The sequence below is a fragment of the Bos mutus genome, chromosome 15 (assembly GCF_027580195.1).
Source record: "Bos mutus isolate GX-2022 chromosome 15, NWIPB_WYAK_1.1, whole genome shotgun sequence".
NCBI classification, from domain to species: Eukaryota; Metazoa; Chordata; class Mammalia; order Artiodactyla; family Bovidae; genus Bos; species Bos mutus.
In genome coordinates, this window is record NC_091631.1 from 20340973 (window position 1) to 20368251 (window position 27279).

At 37.3% G+C, this 27279-nt stretch overlaps 1 protein-coding gene across 4 annotated transcripts in view; it reads left to right on the forward strand.

Moving 5' to 3' along the window:
- DCDC1 (doublecortin domain containing 1) overlaps positions 1-27279 on the forward strand; it is a 473661-nt gene that overhangs the window by 256226 nt on the left and 190156 nt on the right. For all 4 annotated transcript variants that reach the window (XM_070383604.1, XM_070383606.1, XM_070383608.1 and 1 more), the window contains 3 exons: positions 9139-9255; positions 11894-12012; positions 25778-25838. In XM_070383604.1, the coding sequence (XP_070239705.1) occupies positions 9139-9255; positions 11894-12012; positions 25778-25838 (297 nt within the window). The remainder of the gene's footprint in view (positions 1-9138; positions 9256-11893; positions 12013-25777; positions 25839-27279) is intronic.

The following is a 27279-nucleotide window of genomic DNA, read 5'->3' on the forward strand; positions in this document are numbered from 1 at the left end:
ACAATTATTTCTAGTCCTGTTTCTGAGCAAATTTAGAAAATAAATGTAAGTTGAATGGTGTCCTAAGAATTAATGCATTTTGTATTTTATATTCAGTGACATTAAGGTTTATTTGCCATAGTTCTCTGATCCTGTTGGCATTCTTTTTTTTTTTTTTTTTTTTTTTTGCTGTAGCTTTATTTTCTCAAAAACTTATATACCTAACCATTGCCTATTATTCATATCATCATCTGGCCTTCATTGATCTCCATGATTCATCTCCAGTCTTCCCCCACTTTGTCTTTTCAATCCTCTCCGTTTCTTGATCTTTGTGTACCTGACCGTACAGTCGGAGCTAATAAACGGAGTCCCCTACATGATTTACACTTCGGTTTACTTGTGCCATTCCATGTGTTGTTCTTTGCTAGGATACAATCCCTCCATTACTATTTACTTTTTAAGGCTTTCTTCAATTTCTTCTTTATCCATGAAGCCTTCTCAGATCCTCCAGAGAAATTTAACTTCAAGTTATATTTTGTGACCCCAGAACTCCTTTTCACACTTTGAAAATTGTTCTTAGAGTTTGTGTTTTGGTAAAGGCACTTGCTTTTGTGTCTTTCTCTTCCACTAAACTGATAATTCTTTGGATACAGATTTTATGTCTTACTCATCTATGCGTTCATGAGTGCTGGAACAAAGTCTTGGATATAGAGCAGGTACACAATACGTTTTCATGAATGATTTTTTAAATTTAGCCATAATCTCTTTTAAGGCTCACTATTCTCTAATATGTTCTTTGTGTGTTAGCCAAGCTAAATTGTTCATTTGTTGTTTTCTGAGTCCATGATTTCTGTTATTATGCCCACATGAATCCCTCTGCCTGGAATTCAACCTTTCTTTCTTTGTCACCAACCCCCACCTTCTCTGACACCCTTATGCCATATCCTAGCATGGTACTGGCATATAGTTGGCATTCAACTGATGCTTATTGAAATCCTGCCCATCATTCTAGCCTTATCTGATTTGTGCCTGCTTCATAAAATCTTTCTTTACCGCAACCCCACCCCCAAACCAGATATGATGTTTCTGACCTTGATACCCCTGCTGCATCCATTCTATACCCTTTATAATGACACTGACTCTGTTCTGTTCCTCTTGCAACATTTTTTGATGATTTGAAGTCAATCATTGTTCCAAGTTTGGGCATATTTTAGCTCACATTAGAGTAGAACAAAATGGTAGATTCCACTGAGATTATTGGTATCATATCATAAAGGATCTTCATTCAAATGGATGTTGTTCTGTAGAAAATACAGAGCCATTGGAAACATTCAAGCAGAGGCAGATGTGATTTGATCCTGTGTTAGGAAGATATCTTGGGAGATCTTTATCTTATCCTCCTACCCCTGCCTTGCAGATTAGAAATTTTTAGAACCAAAGAGCATTCTGATCATTCTTGTCTCTGCTATAGTATCTAGGTGCTCAGAGTTAGCTGAGTGGAACTGATTTCTCTAGTTAATTAACTCATTCAATAGAAACCAGGTCAAACCTGAGGGGGAAAAAAAGGATAGTGAAGAGGAAATGTCAGAGGAAAAGAACTAGAAAGGCCTCTCTCTTTGATTTTAAACCCAAGTAGAACTTTGAAAGAAAACTATATTTTGTAATGTTGAAAAATGAGAAAATAAAAACCAATAGTTATTTTATCACTATTAATTTGTTCTAATGATTTAGTGAAAGTGAGAAAAGACCTCATCCTGCAAGTTTGTACACTACTGTATTTTTAGAAGAAGAAATTGGTTTTGAATAAAATTTCAGCTCAGTCAAAATAGTGATAAACTGGATAGTAAAGAGACACTTTCAAAGAAAGTTTCCCTTAGCTGTGAAACCTTTGAAATCCTTTCAGAAAAATGTCTCCAGTTATATACAGAGGTGATCAGTGCATTGGAAATAGCAATTTAATAACTTGAAAAGGAGCACTTTTAAGAGAGATTCAGGCAGAGGTCATGGGTATCTAGAGGGCATTTTATTGTAGAATCTTGATGCTCATCACAGTAAAGGAGGACACTAAGAGGATTACAACAGGGATAGAGAGGAGGGAGGCAAAAGCCGATACTCTTGCTGCATACGTTTTCAAATTGGCTTGAGATAGAGGTATCAGTGCCCAACCCCGACTGTTCTTTTAAATCTCGTATTGACAAGTAAAACCTTTCCTACAGAGAAAAATTTGGAACATGTAATCCCTATTAGTAATGTGGAAGGCAGATATAATGCTGACAATTACAACCTGTTGCTCTTTTATCCATTTCAAAAAAAGATTTGAAATCTACTACACATGGAGAATTCCGGTGAAAACATCTTTCAACAGTTCTATTGTTACTTAAGTTGGCAACACTTTTTGATTGCACTAGTTTAAGGGCAATATACTTATATGTTTCCATGAAATGGATGAGATACAAACTTCATGGTAGTTAATAAAAAAAATATTCCTGAGAAGAATAGCTTATTTATGGGAAAACATAGCAGAAAAATACACTCCAGCATTTGGCAGGTCTTATATTCTGTCAATGGAGAAGGAAATGGCAACCCACTCCAGTGTTCTTGCCTGGAGAATCCCAGGGATGGGGGAGCCTGGTGGGCCGCCGTCTGTGGGGTTGCACAGAGTCGGACACGACTGAAACGACTTAGCAGCAGCAGCATATTCTGTCAAAAAGACAAGGAAACTGATTTTGATCCTAGCCTTTTGGTATGATCAGACATCAGCAGAACATTAGAAACAATTACTAGTATAGAAACAGTAAGCAAAACACCAAGTTATGATTTTAGAATTATGGCATGTTGATTATAAGTTTACTTGTAAATTCAACAATCATGGATGCCAGAAGAATATATTATTCTATATGTCAAAAAAGAGGCTAGGAAAAGGTAGACAATTCTTTACTGTCCTATTTCTTTGGAGAGCAAGTCATCAATAAATAATATTTTTTCAGATAATTTATACTGGAGAAAATGCAATTTTTAATCTCAATTTTGAATTTATTGCCCTTAGAATGGGATACTGGACTTTTAATGAAATTCCAAATCCCTTCCTTATTTTTAGACCTATAGCTGGAATCTATTGAGGACTGCACACCTAAATACTAGATATTTTGGTTGTTCAGTTTCATAATTATGTTGTTGTTCCATTGCTCAGTCATGTCCAACTCTTTACAACCCCATGGACTGCAGCAAGCCAGGCTTCCCTGTCTTTTACTATCTCCTGGAGTTTGCTCAAACTCATGTTCATTGAGTCGATGATGCTATCCAACCATCTCATCCTCTGTCACCCCCTTCTCCTCCTGCCTTCAATCTTTCCCAGCAACAGGGTCTTTTCAGATGAGTTGGCTCTTCACATCAGGTGGCCAAAGTACTGGAGCTTCAGCTTCAGCATCAGTCCTTCCAGTGTATATTCAACGTTGATTTCCTTTAAGATTGACTGGTTTAATCTCCTTGCAGTCTAAGGGACTCTCAAGAGTCTTCTCCAATACCACAGCATAATTATGAGCTCACTAATATTTCTGCTTTTCAGTTTTTCTAGTTCTTGGTCTTAGAGGTAGGTGGATTGATCAGTTTATAGATTTAGAGAATGAAAACAATAAGTATGAATATCAAGGGGATGAGGAAAGAGATTTTAGAACATTTTTTGTAGGTGTGATTTTAATTTGTATAGTAAATTATTTAATGTTAAAGTGTTAGTCACTCAGTCATGTCCAACTCTGCAACTCCTTGGACTGTAGCCTGCTAGGATTCTCTGTCCATACGATTGTCCTGGTAAGAATACTGGAGTGGGTTGCTGTTTCCTCCTCCAGGGGATCTTCCCAACCCAGGAATCAAACCCAGGTCTCCTGCATTGCAGGCAGATTCTTTACCATCTGAGCCCCCAACTTGGTCCTAAAATAACTATCAAAAGGAAAAAATCTTATAAAATTCTATCTAGAATAAAAATATTTTTAGAATGAAGGTTGTGGCCTATGAGCTCCCTTTTTCACAAAAAATTTCATCGTCTTACACTTGTTCCTCAGTAGATCTGCAGGAAGAGACCTTATTACTTTGAAATTGCACAGGAATTTTGAAGTGTACTCCACTTTCATTGGTAGTTTGGGGAAAGAAAATTAAACAAGAAATTTTAACTGGCCCAGTACATATATGCCTCATTTTTTATCACTGGCATCATCTGTATCAGCACAGTTTATTCAGAAAAGCAAAATCATAATGGTCACTTAAGGGAAGCTATGTTTGTAGGTATTCAAAAGAATAAAAGAAAATTTTTTTTTTTTTTTGATTCTCAACAAGACTTTAAAAGGTTTTCTAATTACACATGTTATGGTATATATTTGGAGACCTGTGTCAGCATCAGTGCTATTATACACATGCTCACGCATGCACTTGTGCACATGTACACACTCACACACACACACACATCAGAGACACATATGGCATATTATGTTGTAGGTTGTCAGAGCACTTTCTGAATTTCAAAATCTGTCTCCCCCACCTTCCTAAACATTTCGTCTAAAGCTAAGCTATCAGATTAAATTAAAAAGGAAAAAGTAGGTGACATCATGAAGAGAATTTAATGGCCATTGTCAATTTTAAGTGTATTAGAACCCCGAATTGGCAGGACTTTTTTTTAAAAATAACATTAAATGAAGCTGAGTTAGTGGGCCTGGCTCTGTCTGGTCTATGTAGAATCACTTGGGAACCGTCCAGCAAAATATCTCTTAGAGAACAGCATGGTGTTAATACTGGGTGCCAACCCAAGACAGACACAAAGGACCCCTTCACTCTTCACCAATAAACCAACTGTTAAAAGATTAAACCATGTTGTGCAGATAACAAGAATTTAGGCACTGACAGCAGGTGCTGTACAAAGAAGCAGTTGGCAGTACGGTTCTTCTGTCTGACTAATTCCAGTCAAAACAATCTTCTTCCCAATTGCAAAGGAGAGTTCTGAGTGTGATGGCAACTTGGAGTTAGGAGGTTGACTAAGCGTGCTACTTTAAATGCTGAGTCCTGTGGGGAGTGGATTAGTAGAACATAGTTTATCAATGTTCAGAAACTGTGAGAAATTCCCATCTAGAATTCAGTCACTACTGGCTAACTGGGGAATAAATCGTCAAAGAACTCTAAGTCAAATCTACTTATGTGATGGGGTTACTATATTTTTAAATTTTTATTTTCATGTATATGAGTCATATGACATTTTCGTCCATCATAGAATAATTATCAAATGTATTAGTCATACCCTTTTGTTATTGCCTGTTCACACTTGTAAAACATCACCTTTTAAATTATCATTTAACTTTTGTTTTTTAAAAAAACATTTGCTACTCAAAATCTAGTGTTAGCAAAGAGTTAGACATTTCAATATTAGAAAATTATTTAAATTGTTACTGAAGCAATATTATTTACTAAGTTTAAAGCATAAGTTGATATATTCTCATAATCCCATACAAATAAATATTAGTACTTAAAGTTAGCATGCTTTTTCAGGGAAAGTGATTATATAGGTAGGAGGTAAAGTTTATTAAATATGAAGGAGAATGAGAAAAGGCAAAGGAGAAAAGGAAAGATCTGCATCTGAATGCAGAATTCCAAAGAATAGAAAGAAGAGATAAGAAAGCCTTCCTAAGTGAACAATGCAAAGAAATAGAGGAAAACAATAGAATGGGAAAGACTAGAGATCTCTTCAAGAAAATAGAGATACCAAGGGAACATTTCATGGAAAGATGGGCACAAAAAAGGACAGAAATGGTATGGACCTAACAGAAGCAGAAGATATTAAGAAGAGGTGGCAAGAATACACAGAAGAACTATACAAAAAAGATCTTCATGACCCAGATAACCACGATGGTGTGATCACTCACCTAGAGCCAGACATCCTGGAGTCCAAAGTCAAGTGGGCCTTAGGAATCACTACAAACAAAGCTAGTGGAGGTGATGGATTCCAGTTGAGCTATTTCAGATCCTAAAAGATGATGCTGTGAAAGTACTGCATTCAATATGCCAGAAATTTTGGAAAACTCAGCAGTGGCCACAGGACTGGAAAAGGTCAGTTTTCATTCCAATCCCAAAGAAAGGCAAGGCCAAAGAATGTTCAAACTACCACACAATTGCACTCATCTCACATGCTAGCAAAGTAATGCTAAATATTCTCCTAGCTGTGCTTCAACAGTACGTGAACCAAGAACTTCCAGATGTTCAAGCTGGTTTTAGAAAAGGCAGAGGAACCAGAGATCAAATTGCCGACATCCACTGGATCATAGAAAAAGTAAGAGGATGCCAGAAAAATATCTACTTCTGCTTCATTGACTACACTGAAGCATTTGACTGTGTGGATCACAACAAACTGTGGGAAATTCTTAGAGTTGGGAATACTAGATCACCTTATCTGCCTCCTGAGAAATCTGTATGCAGGTCAAGAAGCAACAGTTAGAACAAGATATGGAACATGGAACAACAGACTGGTTCAAAATTGGTAAAAGAGTACGTCAAGGCTGTATATTGTCACCCTGCTTATCTAACTTATATGCATAGTATGTCATGTGAAATGCTGGACTGGATGAAGCACAAGCTGGAATCAAGATTGCTGGGATAAACATCAATAAGCTCAGATATGCAGATGACACCACCCTTATGGCAGGAAGTAAAGTGGAAATAAAGAGCTTCTAACTAAAAGTGAAAGAGGAGAATGAAAAAGCTAATTTAAAACTCAACATTCAAAAAACTAAGATCATGGCCTTTGGTCCCATCACTTCATGGAAAATAGATAGGGAAACAAACTTTATTTTCTTGGGCTCCAAAATCACTGCAGATGGTGACTCAGCCATGTAATTAAAAGATGCTTGCTCCTTGGAAGAAAAGCTATGACTAATCTAGACAGCATATTAAAAAGCAGAGACATATTGTATTGGTGTTTTTCTTTCTGGCTTACTTCACTCTGTATAATAGGCTCCAGTTTCATCCACCTCATTAGAACTGATTCAAATGTATTCTTTTCAATGTCCAGGTTCGATGCACGATACTGGATGCTTGGGGCTGGTGCACTGGGACGACCCAGAGGGATGGTACGGGGAGGAAGGAGGGAGGAGGGTTCAGGATGGGGAACATGTGTATACCTGTGGCGGATTTATGTTGATATATGGCAAAACCAATACAATATTGTAAAGTTAAAAAATAAAATAAAATAAATAAATAACAACAACAACAACAACAAAAAAGCAGAGACATTACTTTGCTGACAAAGGTCCATATAATCAAAGCTATGGTTTTTCCAGTAGTCATATATGGATATGAGAGTTGGACCATGAAGAAGACTGAGCACCAAAGAATTGATGTTTTTGAACTGTGGTGTTGGAGAAGACTCCTGAGAGTTTTTTGGACTGCAAGGAGGTCAGACCAGTCAATCCTAAAGAAAATCAGTCCTGAATATTCATTGAATGGGCTAATGCTGAAGCTGAAGCTCCAGTACTTTGGCCACCTGATGCGATGAACTGACTCATCGGAAAAGACCCTGATGCTGGGAAAGATTGAAGGCAGGAGGAGAAGGGGACAACAGAGGATGAGATGATTGCATGGCATCAGTGACTCAATGGACATGAGTTTGAGCAAGCTCCGGGAGATGGTGAAAGACAGGAAAACCTGGTGTGCTGCAGTCTGTGGGGTCGCACAGAGACGAACAGGACTGAGTGACTGAACAACAGCAGCAACAAATATGAAGAAGTAGAATTGTGACAGATGACACGAATGACTGTTCATTTAAACTGATAATCAAGTCTAAGTGAGAAATGTTAGAAGGTGCACAATACTTTTGGTGTTTGTCGTCTTATAAACACATGGGACACAGAGGCAGTGTCTCCCCAGTTGACCCTCTCCCATCCGTTCCGGCAACAATCACTGAAATCTCAACATGCTAATCGCTTCCGTCGTGTTTGTCTCTTTTCGACCCCATGGACTGCAGCCCACCAGGCTTCCATGTCCATGAGATTCTCTAGGCAAAAATACTGGAGTGGGTTGCCATTTCCTTCTGCAGGGATCTTCCCAAGCCAGGAATCTAATCCACATCTCTTACGTCTCCTGCATTGGCAGGCGGGTTCTTTATCACTAGCGCTGCTCCTATCCCTTAATTCTTAAGAAGTTGCACAAACTCTCAACTGTTCTTGCCTTTGATCTCTTCTTATTGCAATCCATTATGTTTGCATTTGCCAGATCAACCTTTGTAAAATCTTCTGTTATAGTCACTCCTCCTAGAAAACCCCACTGACAGCTAGTTCCATAGCATTACACTTGACCCCTTCTAAGTTTGGCCAAATTTAACTTTTGAGTCTTCCGTTAAATCCTAAGATATTGATTATACTAATTGCTTTTGCTTGGAATGCTTTTTTTCCTTCATTATTCTTGTCAAACTGCTTCCATCCTTCAAGACCTGGTCCAGATGTTACCTCTTTCAAGATGTTTCACTTTTTCTTGCTCCTGTAGAAATGAGGCTACCGTTCTTTGCATCCTATGCTGCTGCTAAGTCGCTTCAGTCGTGTCCGACTCTGTTCGACCCCATAGACGGCAGCCCATCAGGCTCCGCCGTCCCTGGGATTCTCAAGGCAAGAACACTGGAGTGGGTTGCCATTTCCTTCTCCAATGCATGAAAGTGAAAAGTGAAAGTGAAGTCACTCAGTCGTGTCTGATTCCTAGCGACCCCATGGACTGCAGCCTACAAGGCTCCTCCATCCGTGGGATTTTCCAGGCAAGAGTACTGGAGTGGGGTGCCCTTGCCTTCTCCGTTGCATCCTATAGCAGTATTTAATCATCCAAATGGAGCTTAACATGAAATTGTGCACGTGTGTGCATGTGTGCCCGTGTGTGTGTTATTGTCTCTATGTATGTAAATTTATTTAGGGCAGGAAAACACTTTATAATATTCCATATCACACAGTCCACGGCCTTTTGTATCAGAGCTGGTGTTCAACAAATATTAATTTAATTGAGTAAGTGGGATTGGGCAGTACTGTTTCAAAAGAGACCTTCTCAATGACGAACATGTTCAAGATTAATCTATTTTGGGTAACTGTGCTGAGGAAGTTTGACTTTCAGCTATAAGTTAAAAACCTGTTTCTTTTCATGGTATAGGTGGACCCCAATATTGTCCTTCATGCCTCTGTTTCCGTCATAAAGTGGAGTTTCTCAAGCAGTAAAGAGAGCAGTGGGAGCCAGATAAGGCCATCAACCCTATGGCTGATCACAAAGGTATCCACGAATGTCTGCTCTCTCTTGTCACTTCCTGGGCTCACAGGCTCACTTTGCTGCTCCATTTCCTGACACTCTCCCTCATGTAAACTTGCAACTGAAAGCGCTGCAGTTGTTGACTGCTGTGAATCTGTGATCTCCTCTTTGTCTAGTGGAGAGGACGCTGACGTGAACGTTCAACTCACTTTTAGATGGGCTGAGTAGGTAGTACTCCAGAATGTTATTTAAACTAGCGTAGAGCTTTGCTATAGTCCACAGACTCACCATTTTCAGGAGATTTGTCTGAATATCATTTGCTTCCACTCCTTAGTCTTTATTGTTGAGGGTCACAGAGCCTGGTCAATCAGTACGATATAGTGATAGAGTAAGACCATACTCTAGTTTTAGTTTTAATTTTAAAACTCTTAGTTTTAAAAGAAATCGCTGAGTATAAAATGTGAACAATGCCTAACACAAAACCTGTGTCTTGGCATTATTTTTTTAAACTTTATTTTTACATTATTGAATCAGATTTAAGTTGAGAATATATAATTGCTCTCCCCTTCCCTTTTACTATTGAAATACATTTTATGATTGCCACCAAATATTTATGACTGGAAAGAGATGATGCAGCTTGTTTCTACCCTTGTCCTGCCTCCCTTTGTCTCCTCCCTGTAGACTATTTTTGCTTCTTCCTAGCAGTTCCATGGAGAAGGAAATGGCAACCCACTCCAGTACTCTTGCCTGGAGAATTCCATGGACTGAGGAGCCTGGTGGGCTACAGTCCATGGAGTCGCAAAGAGTAAGACACGACTGAGCGACTTCTTTTTCAATGAGTGCAGAGTCACTCAGGCAAGTATGTTGCTACTTAGTTTAGGGGGTAGGAGAGATTGAAATTATTTTGTCAAATGAAATTTTGAATTACTCTTAACTATTAATTTTGCTTTTCAGAGAGCTAAAACCAAAAATTAGAGTGAGACACAAAGATACTAAAAAATATTATCCACTTCATTGACAAAGGCAGAATGAGATTATATATTTCTTAAATCTGCTTCCAACCTGGAGACTCTCTTAACTACTAGTCCTTTTTATTAATATGTTGTATTTTATTTCTGATCTAGAAATAATATTGCCATTTTGTTAAAATATGTTAAACATTGTATACACATTTATTATCTCATTTAATCTCATAAAAATTATGCAAATTTTCATTATACAGCTGAAAAACTGAGGCCAGTAGGTGATAGAAGAAAGATTCTTGGTCTGTCTATCTTCAAAACTTATGCCATTTTACTGCATTTCAATATAAAATACTTCTCTATATCTGACCAATTTTTGAGCATGGATGGAAATATTTTAGTTTTAGCACGATCACTGAATACCAGTGTGACCTCAAGTAAGTTACATACCATATCTGGGCTTTAGTCTTCTGGTAACAGAGTTGGACCAGTTGGATTCTGTGGCATCTGTTTCTAGAATTTCATGATATCAAAAATCTTGTACTTATCTAAAAATTTTCCTGAAAGAATTTAAATGCTTGCTGCAAAGAGTATGAGTTTTGGAGTTAGACAGGTCAGAATTAGAATCATTTCTGTGACCTTGGGAAAGTTACTTAGTTGCACTGACCCACAGTTTTCTTATATATAAAATGACATTAGTCCCATTTGTCTAGCACGGTGGCTATGGCGATTGAGAAAATATGTTTGAAGTTGAAGCATACTATCTGGTATACAGAAAGTGCTTAAAAGTGATTCTTTTTCCTGACCCCAAGGAGTTCCCTTTCTCTATAGACAAACATGTTCAAATGAGGATTCCATTCAGTGCTAATTAGAACAAAAATTTACAAAAATACTTTTTTTCCCTAAGTCATTGTGTAGTTTTTTCTCACACAACAAAACCATGAGAAATAAAAGTTGCATGTTAAAAGGAAAACAATTTTGAAAATCTTCTAAGATTTAAAGTTCTATCCTTTTTTTTCCCCAAAATAAATTAGTTTACCTGTTAAAACAGAGAAGTTTCTATGCCATAAATCCTCAATATGTGTAAATAAATTCCTCAATGGCTGTCACTTATTTAAAATGTGTCGATTTACTAAGTAAGAAAATTGTTGAATGTTCATTCAAGCAATGTTCTCAATCAACTTCCTTATCAGAGAATCGTAACATTTAAAATGAAAGTAGTTCATAAACCACCTTAAAATGTTTAACCCATGGTACTTAGAGCCAGAATAAAACTTTAAATTGGTACCAGAGGTTAAGGATTTGTTTCAGTCTTTTCAGTTCACTGCCTTTATTTATTTATTTTTTCTGTGCATACATATTTCTAGTAAGCTCTGTAGTTATAACTATAACAAGTGACACGTAATGGACCCCAAATCACTACACTGTGAAATATGCACAGAAAAAAAGGATAAATGAAGATATCAGGGTCTGTTTTATTTTGCACTGAACTGTAAAATGCCACCCTTGTCCAACAGAAGATCACTGATTCCGAGCAGGGCTCACTGACTGCTAAGTTGTGGGTAGTGTTTCACTTTCGGCAACTGTTAATATCCGAGTTTATCCAGGCATAATGACCTCACTATTTGTGACACATTGTTGAATTTTCTGGTTCTTTTAACTTATTTAGACCTTTCTCCCCCCTCTCTATTCATTGGAAGACTGGAATGATCCTGAGCCAAGCAGTAACTCAAAGCTGTCTAGCTATTGGTCATCCAATCAGAGTCAAGGCTACTGACGGAACATCACTACAAGGATACAAATTAGTCCTACAAAAAAGGTAATGTTTATGAGCTGTGTACCTGAAAATAAGAAATGTTAATTTCAAGATTCCTGAGCAGTCAAATTATCATGCTTCCTGGCTTAGATGGAATATTCACTATGTTTTAAATTTGTGTTCAAAATATCAATATTAATTTTTCTAAAATAAGCTTGAAAACACATGCCACTTAATTAGATAGTGTGTCTTAGATATTTTTTAGAACTGAAAAGTTGCCTTCAGTATATATCTGTTGTAGACAAGCTGCTGCTTTACTCTGTAATTATTGGAACTCATTTCTTTGTATCTATTTTGGTTATTAATTTAAGAATTTAATGTGTTATGTGTATTCCTAATCTTTTGTCCATCTTCTGAATATGAAATATTGAACAATGAAGGAAAAATCAAGGAGACAAAAAAAATTCTGGCTAGTAAGGCTCCAAAAGTGTCATTTTTGTTTGTTTTTTTTCTGATTTGGAGGATAAAATTAAAAATAGATTTAGAAGAAAAAATTAGCAGTAAGGAAGAAAGGTGATTTATCTCCAACCACTTGGAAATATTGTTTCCTAAATCTGTTTTCTATTTCATTTGTCTTTTGATTTTACCTAGTGTTGATAAAAACAAGTCCTATTGTATTGCAAGACTTAGAAAGCTATTAGCCAACTACTCTGGCTAGATAGACAATTAGGATGTGCTTAGGGCTAAAGCCAGAACTAGGGCATTTAGGCACCAGAGAAAGTTTGGCTCAGCCACAAATATAGAAGGGGAATTTTCTCTAACATGCAAAGCATACTGTCCAACAAGTATTAGAATATTACACAGTGGTTAAAAAACATGATCTACAGAGTCAGATTTCAAGGTATAAATCCTAGCTGTAACACTTACTCTAACAACAACAAAAACAAATTCTGAGCCAGACACTATTTTAATTCATTTATGCTGTATTTTTACATTTAAACTTAACAACACTTGATAAGGTAGGTAGCATTACTATCGTTACAGCTGGGAGATTGAAATACAGAGTTTAATCACTTACTCAAGGTCATATCTAAGTGATTGGGAAGGAATGCAAAGTCAACCAACTATAATCTATAACTCACTCTTAGCCACAAACTATATAGTCTGTAGGTCAAAATCCAATCATACAATTGCCAGTGAGTCCCAAGTGTGGTACTTGGCACTCACTGTACCAAGATACCTCAGAGAATGAGTAGGGTACAGTAATTGAAACACCCAAGCAGAAGGAAGAGAGGGACAGTAGTTTGCTATCACACAAACTGGCCAGTGTGGGTAGAGTCCTAAACACATAGTTCCCAAGGAGAAGCAAACAAACCCAAAGCAAGTCCCAGGTTGATATGGTGCTATACATGGAGTAGCTAACAAGTTTTCTGGGGCAGAATCAATGCTGTAAACTGGAAACTCACAAAGCATCAAGTTGCAATAATAACAAGTGCAAACCATGGGACATGGAGCCAGAGATGCTTCAGCTCACTTAGTCCAAGGTTATAATAAAGAGAAGAATCAGTCAATTGTAACTGACCTAGAAATGATACAGATTATAGAATTAATACACAGGTCATTAAAACAGTTGTTATCATTGTATTGCATATATTCAGGTAGCTAGAGGAAAGACTGAACATGTTAATAGAGACATAGAACATATGAAAAGACTCAAATCAAATTTCTAGGTATGAAAACTTCAATGTATGACTTGAAAAATATGCTAAATTTGTCTAATAGCAGATTAGACAAATTTAGGAATTTGTCTAATTCCTCAATTTCTTGCAAATTGTGGAAGAAAATTTTAGTGAACTTAGATACCAAAAGAAACTATTCATAGTGAAAACCAGAGAGGAAAAAATATGGATTGAAGAAAAATGAACAGAGCACTGTTGGTTGTGAAAAGCTTCAGATGGCCCAATCTCAGAATAATTAGAGTCTCTGAAGGGAAGAAGCAGGGGACAGAAAAATATTGGAAAAAATGATGTCTTCTAAAAATATAGGACAAAAAATTTCAAAATTTTGTGAAAACTACAACCCACACATCCAAGAAGTTCAACAGATTTTAAGCATAAGAAACACTAAGAAAAGAACCAAGAAAAATCATAATCAAATTCCTTAAAATTAGTGATAAAGGGAAAAATCTTAAGAGTACACAGAAAAGGCATATTACGTACAAAAGGAATAAAGATAAGAATGACAGCAGATTTCTTGTTGGTAACAATAAGAGTGAGAAGACAGTGGAAGAATATCTTTAAAAGCTTAAAGAACAAAACAACCAACCTATCAATATAGAAATCATTTCCCAATGAAATTATTAATATTTTTTAAATATTAAGGCAAAATAAAAATTCAGATATTAGTCAGAAACTGAAAGAATTTATCACCAGCAGACCTAGAGAACAAACATTGTTTAAAGAATTCCTTCAAGCAGAAGAATATTGGTATCAGATGAAAATGAAGAGCACTGGGAATAATAACCACACAGACAATATAAAGATCTCATTTCTTATTTAAGTCTCTTTAAAATATAATTTTTTGTTTACAGCAAAAAATAATAATATATTATGGAGAGAAAAATATGTAGATGCAAAATATATGAAGTTAATGGTACAAATACCAATAGGAAAAATGGAAGAAAGATTCTCATACTGTATTTCTCAAGTGGTATGATATCCAGTGGCTCAGCAGTAAGAATCCACCTGTAATGCAGGAGATGCAGGTTCAATCTCTGGGTCAGGAAGATCCTCTGGGAAAAGAAATGGCAACCCACTCCAATATTCTTGCCTGAGAAATCCCATGGACAGAGGAACCTGGCAGGCTACAGTCCATGGATCACAAAAGAGTCAGATATGACTTAGCAACTAAATAACAACAATGATATCAACTGAAAGTAGACGGATAAGTTAAGGATGTCCTATAAGTTAAACAATATCCTATTTCAATATCGATAGAACATGTGAGGAGGAAACTGTGAGGATACAAAAGACTAGAACAACACTGTCAATCAACTTGACCTAACTGATATTTATAGAACATACCCAAGAACAGCAAAAGACATATTCATTTAAAGGAACAGTATATTAAATCAAATGGAGTATATTCTAGCTATAAAACAAATCTCAATACATTTAACAGAATTTAAATATTATAAAAAAGATTCTCTGGCCATAATAGAATTACACTAGAAATCAGACAGATTTCACAACAAGGTCATACTGTATAGCACAGGGAAATTTATTTAATATCCTGTGATAAGCCATAATAGAAAAGAACATAAAAAAGAAAGTATATGTGTATGTATAACTGAATCACTTTGCTGTACATCAGAAGTTAACGTAACACTGTAAATCAGCCATACTTAAAAAAAAAAAAATAGCAGAAAGCTTTCTGGAAAACCCCCAAGTATCTGGACATAAGTAACACATTTCTAAATGACCCAAGAACCAAAGAAGAAATCAAAATGGAAATTAGCAAGTATTTTTGAACTGAATGAAAATGAAAATACACATATTAAAAACTGTGGGATGCTGCCCAAGAAGTTCTTAGATGGAAATTTCTGTAAATACCTATATAAGGAAAGAAGTAAAAGTGAAAGTTGCTCAGTTGTGTCCAACTCTTTGTGACCCATGGACTAAAATGTCCATGGAATTCTCCAGGCCAGAATACTGGAGTGGGTAGTATTTCCCTTTTCCAGGGGATCTTCCCAACCCAGGGATCGAACCCAGGTCTTCTGCATTTCAGGCAGATTCTTTTTCATCTGGTCCACAAGGAAAGCCCAAGAATACTGGAGTGTGTAGCCTATCCCTTCTCCAGCAGATCTTCCCAACCCAGGAATCAAACCAGGGTCTTCTGCATTACAGGCGGATTCTTTACCAACTGAGCTAAGAAGAAAGACAGCAAATCAGTGACCTCAGCTCCCATTTGGAGAAGCTAGAGTAAGAAGAGCAAATCGAACTCAAAGTAATCAGAAGACAGAAAATAATAAAAGTTAGAGTAGAAATCAATGAAATAGAAAATAGGAAAAAAAGAGAAAAATCAGCAAAATCAAAAGCTGTTTTTTTTTTTTCAAAGATCAAAGAAACTGATAAACCTCTAGCCAGACTACTCAGGAAATTAAGGAATAGGACACAAATTACCAATATCAGGAATGAGAGAGGTGATATCACAGTTATTAAAGAGATAATGGAATATTTTGAACAAAAATAAAGTGAAGTCACTCAGTCGTGTCTGACTCTTTGCGACCCCATGGACTTTAGCCTCCCAGGCTCCTCCGTCCATGGGATTTTCCAGGCAAGAGTACTGGAGTGGGTTGCCATTTCCTTCTCCAGGGGATCTTCCCAACTCAGGGATTGAACCCGGATCTCCCGCATTGCAGGCGGACACTTTACCCTCTAAGCCACCAGGGAACTGAGATGATTAAAGACCAATTTCTTCAAGGGCACAAATTGCCAGTGTCTACTCAAGAAGAAATAGGTAAGCTGAATAGTCCTGGATCTCTTAAAGAAATTAAATTTTTAGTTAAAAACTTTCCCACAAAGAGAACCTCAGATTCAGATGATTTCCTAGCTTCACTTGGGAATTCTTTCAAATATGTCAAGTCTCCATTTCCTTACATAGAAAATAGAAGAGGGAATACTTCCTAGCTAATTCTAAGAGGCCAATATTATTCTGAAAGCAGAAATCAGACAGACATTATAGGAAAAGAGAATCATAGACCAATATCCCTTGTGAACATAAATGCAAAAAATTCTTAACATTTTAACAAGTTGAATACAATAAAAAAGACAATATATCATGACCAAGCAGTGTTTATCCCAGGAGAATGAAGTTGAAAATCAATCAATGTAAATCACTCAATTGGCAGACTGAAAAGGAAAAAAAATCACAAACATCAAATTGATATAGGAAAAGCTTTTAACAAAGGTCAGAATCCCTTCCTAATAGAAAGTTTTCTATTCAGAAAACTGAATAGAAGGGAACTTTGTCAATATGACAAAGGGCATCTACAAAAAAACATACAACTGACATATTTAATGATGAAAGACTAGTGCTTCCTCCTAAAGTCAAAACAAGGCAAGATTGTCTACTCTCACCTATTCAGCAATGCATAGAAAACTATAGCCAGTATAATAAGAAAGGGAAAAGAAATAAAAGACATCTAGATATGAATTGAAGAAGTAAGTTCAGTTCAGTTCAGTCACTCAGTTGTGTCCGACTCTTTGTGACCCCATGAACCACAGCATGCCAGGCCTCACTGTCCATCACCAGCTCCTGGAGTCCACCCAAACCCATGTCTATCATGTCGGTGATGCCATCCAACCACCTCATCTTCTGTCGTCCCCTTCTCCTCCTGCCCTCAATCCCTCCCAGCATCAGGGTCTTTTCAAATGAGTCAGCTCTGTGCATCAGGTGGCCAGAGTATTGGAATTTCAGCTTCAACATCAGTCCCTCCAATGAATACCCAGGACTAATCTCCTTAGGATGGACTGTCAGATCTCCTTGCAGTCCAAGGGACTCTCAAGAGATTTTTCCAACACCACAGTTGAAAAGCATCAATTCTTCGGCACTCAGCTTTCTTTATAGTTCAACTCTCACATCCATACATGACCACTGGAAAAACCATAGCCTTGACTAGACAGATCTTTGTTGGCAAAGTAATGTCTCTGCTTTTCAATATGCTATCTAGGTTGGTCATAACTTTTCTTCCAAGGAGCAAGTATCTTAATTTCATAGCTGCAATCACCATCTGCAGTGATTTTGGAGCCCTCCAAAATAAAGTCAGCCACTGTTTCCACTGTTTCCCCATCTATTTCCCATGAAGTGATGGGACCAGATGCCATGATCTTCGTTTTCTGAATGTTGAGCTTTAAGCCAACTTTTTCACTCTCTTCTTTCACTTTCATCAAGAGGCTCTTCAGTTCTTCTTCACTTTCTGCCATAAGGGTGGTGTCCTCTGCATATCTGAGGTTATTGATATTTCTCCTGGCAATCTTGATTCCAGCTTGTGCTTCCTCCAGCCCAGTGTTTCTCATGATGTACTCTGCATATAAGTTAAATAAGCAGGGTGACAATATACAGCCTTGACGTACTCCTTTTCCTATTTGGAACCAGTCTGATGTTCCATGTCCAGTTCTAACTGTTGCTTCCTGACCTGTATACAGGTTTCTCAAGAGGCAGGTCAGGTGGTCTGGTATTCCCATATCTTCTGACTTTAATTTCAAATGGTATAATTATCTATGTAGAAAATCCTATGAAAACTACAAACAATGTCTACAACTAATAAATGAGTTTAGCAAGTTTGAGGGCTTGAGATCAATATATATATGTATATACATATATAAACAATATATATATGTGTATATATATATATATATGTTATTTGTATTCCTGTACACTAACAACAAGCAACTTTAGAAGTTAAAATTTTTAAATGCCAATTATAATAACATCAAAAGTATGACATGCTTCAATATGAATCAGATAAAATACATACAAGACTTGTGTACTGAAAGCTACAAAACATTGCTGAGTAAGAGTAAAGAAGACCTAAATAGATGCAGGGATATACTGTATCCATGGATTGAAAGACTCTGTATGGTTATGATGTCCATTCTCTTCAAATTGACCTATAGATTTAATGCAATCTCAATAGAAATCCCAGAAAGTTTCTTTATAAAAGGTATCAAGGTAATTTTAAAATCCATATAGAATTGCAAAAGATCTAGAATAGGCAAAACAACTTTAAAAAGAACAAAATTACCTGATCTCAAGACTTACTGTAAAATAAAAGTAATGAAAATAAAAACACAAAAAAATCAAATAGCAGTAATGAAAAACGGCATGCTATTGGCACCAAAGTAGACAATTGGATCAATAGAACAGGATAGAAGATCCAGAAATAGATCCACACATATACGGCCAATTGACTTTTGACAAAATTGCAAGAGAAATTCAGTGGAAAAAGGATTTTCTTTTTTTTGACTAATGGTGATGGAACAATTGGATATCAATATATAAAAAAAACTGATTGTATGTAATACAATAAACAGTAGTTAGCTCAAAATGGATTATAGACTTAAATGTAAAAAATAAAATTGAATATTCCAGACAAAAGCAAAGGAGAAAATATTTGTGATCTTGTATTAACCAAACTTTCTTACATATGATGTCAAAAACATGATCCACAAAAATATAAATCGATAAATTGGACTTCATTAAAATTAAGACTTTCTGCTCTTTGAAAGGTATTGTTAAGAGAATGACAAGACAAGTGACACTTAGGGAGAAATATCTTCAAACAATAGATATTTGCAGAATACACACAACTCAAGAAAAACGGGCAGGTAAATGATTTGGACAAATACTGTAACAAGGAAGATACACAGTTGGCATATGAATAGATGCTAATCATTCAGTCAGTTCAGTTCAGTTGCTCAGTCATGTCTGACTCTGCGACGCCATGGACTGCAGCACGCCAGGCCTCCCTGTCCATCACCAACTCCCAGAGTTTACTCAAACTCATGTCCGTTGAGTCGGTGATGCCATCCAACCACCTCATCCTCTGTCATCCCCATCTCCTTCTGCCTTCAATCTTTCCCAGCATCAGGGTCTTTTCCAATGAGTCAGTACTTTGCATCAGGTGGCCAAAGATTTGGAGTTTCAGCTTCAGCATCAGTCCTTCCCAAGAATATTTAGGACTGATTTCCTTTAGGATGAACTGGTTGGATCTCCTTGCAGTCCAAGGTTCTTTCAAGAGTCTCCTCCAACACCACAGTTCAAAAGCATCAATCCTTCGGCGCTCAGCTTTCTTTATGGTCCAATTCTCACATCCATACATGACCATTGGAAAAACAATAGCTTTTACTAGATGGACCTTTGTTGGCAAAGTAATGTCTCTGCTTTATAATATGCCATTTAGTTGGTCATAATTTTTCTTCCAAGGAGAAAACATCTTTTAATTTCATGGCTGCAGTCACCATCTACATTGATTTTGGAGCCCCCCAAATAAAGTCTGTCACTATTTCCACTGTTTCTCCATCTATTTGCCATGAATTGATGGGGCCAGATGCCATGATCTTAGTTTTCTGAATGTTGAGTTTTAAGACAATTTTTTTCACTCTCCTCTTTCACTTTCATCAAAATTTCCTATTCACTTTCTGCCATAAGGGTGGTGTCATCTGCATGTCTGAGGTTATTGATATTTTTCCTGGCAATCTTGATTCCAGTTTGTGCTTCATCCAGTCCAGTGTTCCTCATGATGTACTCTCCATATAAGTTAAATAAGCAGGGTGACAATATACAGCCTTGATGCTAAATATTAGGGGAATATAAAATACAACTAAAATTAAGTAACACCACATATGTAGTAGAGTCCAGTGTTTAAAATGTGACCATATTGAATGCTGGTGAGAATGTGGAACAACTGAACCCTCATAGTTGGTACATGGTTTCTACATAGTTGGTAGAAATATAAATGCTTCAAAACTTTGGAAAATAATTGATACCCTCCTGAAATATACACATATATGTATATTTACAAAACCACTGCGGGTGGTGACTGCAGCCATTAAATTAGAAGACATTGCTTCTTGGAAGAAAAGCTATGACAAACCTAGGCCGCATATTAAAAAGCAGAGACATCACTTTGCTGACCAAGGTCTGTATATTCAAAGCTATGGTCTTTCCAGCAGTCATGTATGGATGTGAGAGTTGGACCATAAAGAAGGCTGCTGTTGCTAAGTCGCTTCAGTCGTGTCCGACTCTGTGCGACCCCATAGACAGCAGCCCACCAGGCTCCCTCATCCCTGGGATTTTCCAGGCAAGAATACTGGAGTGGGTTGCCATTTCCTTCTCCAAAAGAAGGCTAAGCATTAAATAATTGATGCTTTCAAACTGTGGTGATAGAGAAAATTCTTGTGAGTCCCTAGGACAGCAAGGAGATCAAACCAATCAATCCTAAAGGAAATCAACCCTGAATACTCACCGAAAGGACTGATGTTAAAGCTGAAGCTCCAATACTGAGCTGAGCATTGGAAAAGACCCTGATGCTGGGAAACATTGAAGGCAAAAGGAGAAGAGGGTGGCAGAGGATGAGATGGTAGGATGGCATTACCGATTCAATGAACGTGAACTTGGGCAAACTCCAGGAGGTGGTGAGGGACAGGGAGGCCTGGTATGCTGCAGTCCAGGGGGTCACAAGGAGTCAGACATGACTTAGCAACTGAACAACAACAAATACATACATATATGTACACACAAACACACACATATGTGTGTGTATTTATATTTATATACAGGTAGGTATATACATACCTGTAGTTTATTGCCCAGCCTCTCCTCGATTATTCAAGGAATATGAAAGTCCTTATGAAGACTTGTACATAAATGTTTATAGCAGCTTTATTTCTAAAGCCAAAAGTAAAAACTTGAAACAACCAAAATGTCCATCCATAGGTGAACGATAAATTATAGTGTATGCTATGCTATGCTAAGTCACTTCAGTCATGTCCGACTCTGTGCTACCCCACAGACGGCAGCCCACCAGGCTCCCCCGTCCCTGGGATTCTCCAGGCAAGAACACTGGAGTGGGCTGCCATTTCCTTCTCCAATGCATGAAAGTGAAAAGTGAATGTGAAGTCGCTCAGTCGTGTCCGACTCTTAGCGACCCCATGGATTGCAGCCTAACAGGCTCCTCCATCTATAGGATTTTCTAAGCAAGAGTACTGGAGTGGGGTGCCATTGCCTTCAAGGAACTAATTCTTGATTCACGCAACAATATGGATGAATCTCAAAACAATTGTATTGAGGAGAAGAAACAAACCCATTAAGGGTATGTATTGTTTGATTGCCTTTGCATAAAATTTTAGAGAGTCCTAACTAATCTAGATGCAGATGGTGACTGTAGCCATGAAGACAGTATATTAAAAAGCAGAGACGTTACTTTGCCAACAAAGGTCCGTCTAGTCAAAGCTATGGTTTTTCCAGTAGTCATGTATGGATGTGAGGGTTGGATCATAAAGAAGATTGAGGCTGAAGAATTGATGCTTTTTAACTGTGGTGTTAGAGAAGTCTCCTGGGAATCCCTTGGACTGCAAAGAGGTCAAACCAGTCAATCCTAAAGGAAATCAGTCCTGAATATTCATTGAAAGGACTGATGCTGAAGCTGAAGCTCCAATACTTTGGCCACCTGATGTGAAGAGCCGACTCATTAGAAAAGACCCTGATGCTGGGAAAGATTGAAGGCAGGAGGAGAAGGGGATGATGGATGATGAGATGGTTGCATGGCATCACTGACTCAATGAACATGAGTTTGAGCAAGCTCCGGGAGTTGGTGAAGGACAGGGAAGTCTGGCATGCTGCAGTCTGTGGGGTTGCAGAGTCAGATATAACTGAGCTACTGAACAATGACAACTAATCTGGGAAGATCAGTGTTTGCCTGGAGATAGGAAGGTAGGAAGGGACAGGAGGGCATGATTACAAAAGAGAACACAGAAACTTTGGGGGTGGTTTTTTGGGGGTGAGAGCTCTGGATATATCTTCATTATCTTGGTGGTTGTGATACTTTAAAATGTGTACACATGTTTCAAAACTTAGCAAATTTTTTGCTTTAAATATGTGCCTGTCAGTTGTATAATGTTTTATAATACTTTCAGTTATTTCCCACTAAAGTTGTTTTTAGTAATTACAAAAAAAAAAAAAAAAAAAACCTAAGGAAAAACCCAAAAGATAAAATGATGAGTAGGGAATGACTAAGCGGTTATTTTAGAAGGAAATGGTGAAGGAAAACCAGTCAGTGTGATCCGTGGTCAAGGTAAAAATGGCAGATTGTGGAAAGGTTATATGCAGCTTGATGAGCATGCTCTTCATGCCCAGGGCTCTCCCTGGACTCACTGCGTACTGAAGCTGGTGCTGATCTGGTCTTAGGGCCCTGAGATGACTTCCTACTCTGGCCAGGATTATTGTGGAATTGGGTGGGATTAAAGCTTAAACTCAATGTCCTTATTGCCTATAGAGAAGAGAACTTGGGAATGGAAAAAGATGATAATTAAAAACAAAATATAACTGTTGTAAGTTTAACTTGAAACATCTGTATTTACAAGAAAAGATTTGGTTTATTTAGAAAGGAAGGAAAGAGATCAAGGAAGAGAAGGAGGAGTTTAGGATGGGCAGGAGAAAAAGGAGGTCCTCTATACAGATGAGGATTTTTGCCTTTGTATTGATGCAGCTTGCCTTTGAGAAACAAAATCTATTGTCAGGCTATATTTTGTAAGGACCAGGATTTTTAGAACTCACTCACCTCTGGATAAGTTTACCTTTTCCAGAGTATCTGAAATGCTTGTGTTTTATTTCTTTAAAAATACAACCATATTTCATTATATAACAATAAATATCCTCATGTGGCAGCAACTATTAGCGGTAAAAATTTTTCCTCTTCTCCTAAGTAGTATTGATACCATGTGATTTTAGCAAAGCTGTAAATTAAGACATTGCCTTTTATATGCTAAAAATAATAGAACTAGCACTTAAGATAGCAACCTGACAACTCACAAAGAATATGATAAGCATATCATGCCTCATTAGTTCAGTTATGTCTCATTTGGCGTCACTCATCTTATTCTTAATCAATATTGTAAGTGCTTGCACTTGTTTGTCTTTTAATAATTGTCTGTGATGTGTATGAGACCTTGAGAGGATGAAAGACAAACCAACAATGTCATTATCAATTGATCTCAAAACCATAAAAATCATAAACCAAAAAATAAAAAAATGCTTCTTTCTAAAAGATATTTGGGGCATCAATTAGACAAACCAATTGAATCAAAGATCTTTTTTTTTAAAACACCATCATTTAATGTGGATTTTGCTTCAGTTTTTAAAGAACATGGATTATAGGATCTGGCCTGTACTGTTAAATTCATAAACTTAAAGCAATATGCACACATAGATACAGACACATATACACACATCCATTTACACACAGAGGTTAGATTATGGACAGTAAAAACTGGGGACCTATGGATTTTGTTTGATTTGGACATTATTATAGTATTTGTAATTAGTTATTCGCTTATAGGGAGAAGGCAATGGCACCCCACTCCAGTACTCTTGCCTAGAAAACCCCATGGACGGAGGAGCCTGGTGGGCTGCAGTCCATGGGGTCACTAAGAGTCGGACACGGCTGAGTGACTTCACTTTCACTTTTCATTTTCATGCATTGGAGAAGGAAATGGCAACCCACTCCAGTGTTCTTGCCTGGAGAATCCCAGGGATGGGGGAGCCTGGTGGGCTGCCATCTATGGGGTCACACAGAGTTGGACACGACTGAAGCGACTTAGCAGCAGCAGCAACAGCATTAGCTTATAGAAATAGGGAGATTTCATGCAAAAAATTACTGGCATTTATTGAAAAAATCAGAATGGGCAACACTGAACTTTCATCCTCTCACGACACCATTATTCCCCCTCTGGATGGCACATATACCCTCCAGTTTGCTGTGTTCTTCACAGTTCCCAGTGGCAGCCCTCACATTAGTTCCAGCCAGCTTCATTTATTTCTGTTACCAGTCTTTAATTATCAGAACCCTTCATATTCCTTACATCTCTGCTTTCCTCTCATATTCTAATTTCATTTTCTTTTAATACTGTCTTGTTCTTCTTTACCTAAATTTGACATTTAAGGCTTAACCTTGCCTACTCTTTCTAACCCATACCCCATTTATTTAATCACCAAATCTATAATACTTCAAGTACGTGGTCCTTTCTTTCCTTGGCTGTCATCACTCTAATTCAATGTTTTCCAAAGTCTGCTCCATAAACCACACACATCCAAATTCCCCAGAATTCTTGTGATTGGAATCATTTGTGATACCTAGTAATGTATATTTCTGGGAGTCCAGACCTTAAGAATCAAAATCTCTGAGGATAGGGGCCTGGAGACCTACATTATTAATAAGCACCCATCCCAACATGCCCAGAAATTTTTCACATTTTCTTATATAATGTGGGTGTAGGTGAAAGGCTAACATGCGCTGAACCATTACGTACCTTTACATGCTCTGCCCAGATCATATAGTTCCTTGCTTTAGAACAGAGCATTACCTGACACCTCTTATTCTCAACCATTGATGCTTCTGTCAAAACTCTGAGGCAGTAGGAAAAGTCTTGTTTAACATCCCATTACACTTAATTTAATTCATTTGTCCTATCTCCGTAAGGTTTCTAAATATTAATGAATATGTGATGAGTTAATTTAGGCATGATTAGCTTCATCACATCTTAGTTTTTCTTTCTTACTCAGACTTAGCTCAGAAAATCTGATGTTCCTTAATAAAATTTCCTAATTGTTTGAGAAATAGGTGCCTGAGGTTCCTAATTTTCCACAGTATCTTTTTTTTCTTCTCATCCTCTGAATCCTTTTATTTAATTAAGCCCCCTTCTTTCTGTCTCACAGAGGATCATTTTTGGGGATGGAAATTCCTATAATATTCCTATTGACTCTATTTATTCTCTAGACTCTTAATCACTGTTGCCATTGGTTATACACACACGTGCACACACACATACACACTCATTCGCACACCCTCACAGAACTTTGGGTACTAAAGCAATTAGTTGTCTTAGGAAAGGCTTAACTGCAGAGGTAGCAGTGATGGTAGTAGCATGGGAAAATCCTTACAATGTCCAGTCCTTCTGCCAGACTGTGGAAATGATATTTCTACTTGAAACCTACAAACGTGTTAATGTGGAGAAAAGTCATCAATCTCTAAATTACATTTTCATTACAGACATAAAGGAGATGATTCTCAGAAGTGGGTGTTTGGAACTGATGGTTGTATTTATTCTAAGGTAAGGACTATAAACCAAAGCTTTATTCCAAAATTTTTTTCTTTTTTTTTATATTCTTATAAAATGCACTGTTAGTTATTAAGAGCAAGAAATGCTTTTTTTGAACAAATGATTTCACTCTGTTTCTAGAAATTTAAAATTTAACTCAGTTTGACTTGACACTTTCCTCTGAAGTTTTTCTTGACTTAAAACAAGTTTTCCAAAGCCAAATATAATTTTCTTCAATTCATGGCTGTGCTACAACCTAGAATTTGGGGGCGTCAGTTTCCTTCTATTTTTGAAATACATGTATTACTTTTTTAAAATTGACCTATAATAGATGTATAACATTGTGTAAGTTCAAGGTGTACAATGCATTAATTTGTTCCATTATATATTGAAATATGATTACCTCATAGCTAACTCCAGACATACAGCACTGTGTAAGTTTAAGGTATAGAGCATACTGATTTGACTTATGTACATCATGAAATGATTACTGCAATAAGTTTAGTAAACATCCATCATCTCATACAGATAAAAAATAAAAGAAAAAAAAACTTTTCCTTGTGATGAGAAATTTTAGGATCCATACTGTTAGCAAGTTTTATATAGAACAAGCAGTAGCATTAAGTATATTCATCATGAAGTGAAAGTGAAAGTTGCTCAGTCTTGTTTGACTCTTTGTGACCCCATGGACTAAAGTCCTTGGGATTCTCCAGGCCAGAATACTGAAGTGGGTAGTCATTCCCTTCTCCAGGGGATCTTCCCAACCCAGGGATTGAACCCAGGTCTCCCTCATTGCAGGCAGATTCTTTATCAGCTGAGCCACCAGGGAAGCCCAAGAGTACTGGCATGGGTAGCCTATTCCTTCTCCAGCAAATCTTCCTGACCGAGGAATTGAACCAGGGTCTCCTGAATTGCAGGTGGATTCTATACCAGCTGAATTACCAGGGAAGCCCTTATTTTGTGCATTAAATCCCTAGTATTTATCTTATAACTGAAAGTTTGTACCTCTCCCCACTTCTTACTTCTGGTAACTGCAAGTGTGATCTTTTATTCTATGAGTTGTTTGTTTTTGAAGTTTAATTGACTACAACAGTATGTTAGTTCCAGATGCATGACATAGTGATTTGATATTTCTATACATTACAAAATGATCACCACAATAAGTCTAGTAACCATCTGTCACTATACAAAGATATAATATTACTATTGATCGCATTCCTCACACTGTACATTTCATTCCCATAACTTATTTTGTAATTGGAAATTTGTATCTCTTACTCTCCCTCACTTGCTTCACTCATCCTCCCCAACCCTCCCCTCTGGCAATCACTTACTCTCTGTATCTATGACTCTGTTTATGCTTTGTTATGCTTCTTCAGGCTTTCCTGGTGGCTCAGATGGTAAAAAATCCACCTGCAATGAGCGAGACCTGGGTTCGATCCCTGGGTTGAGA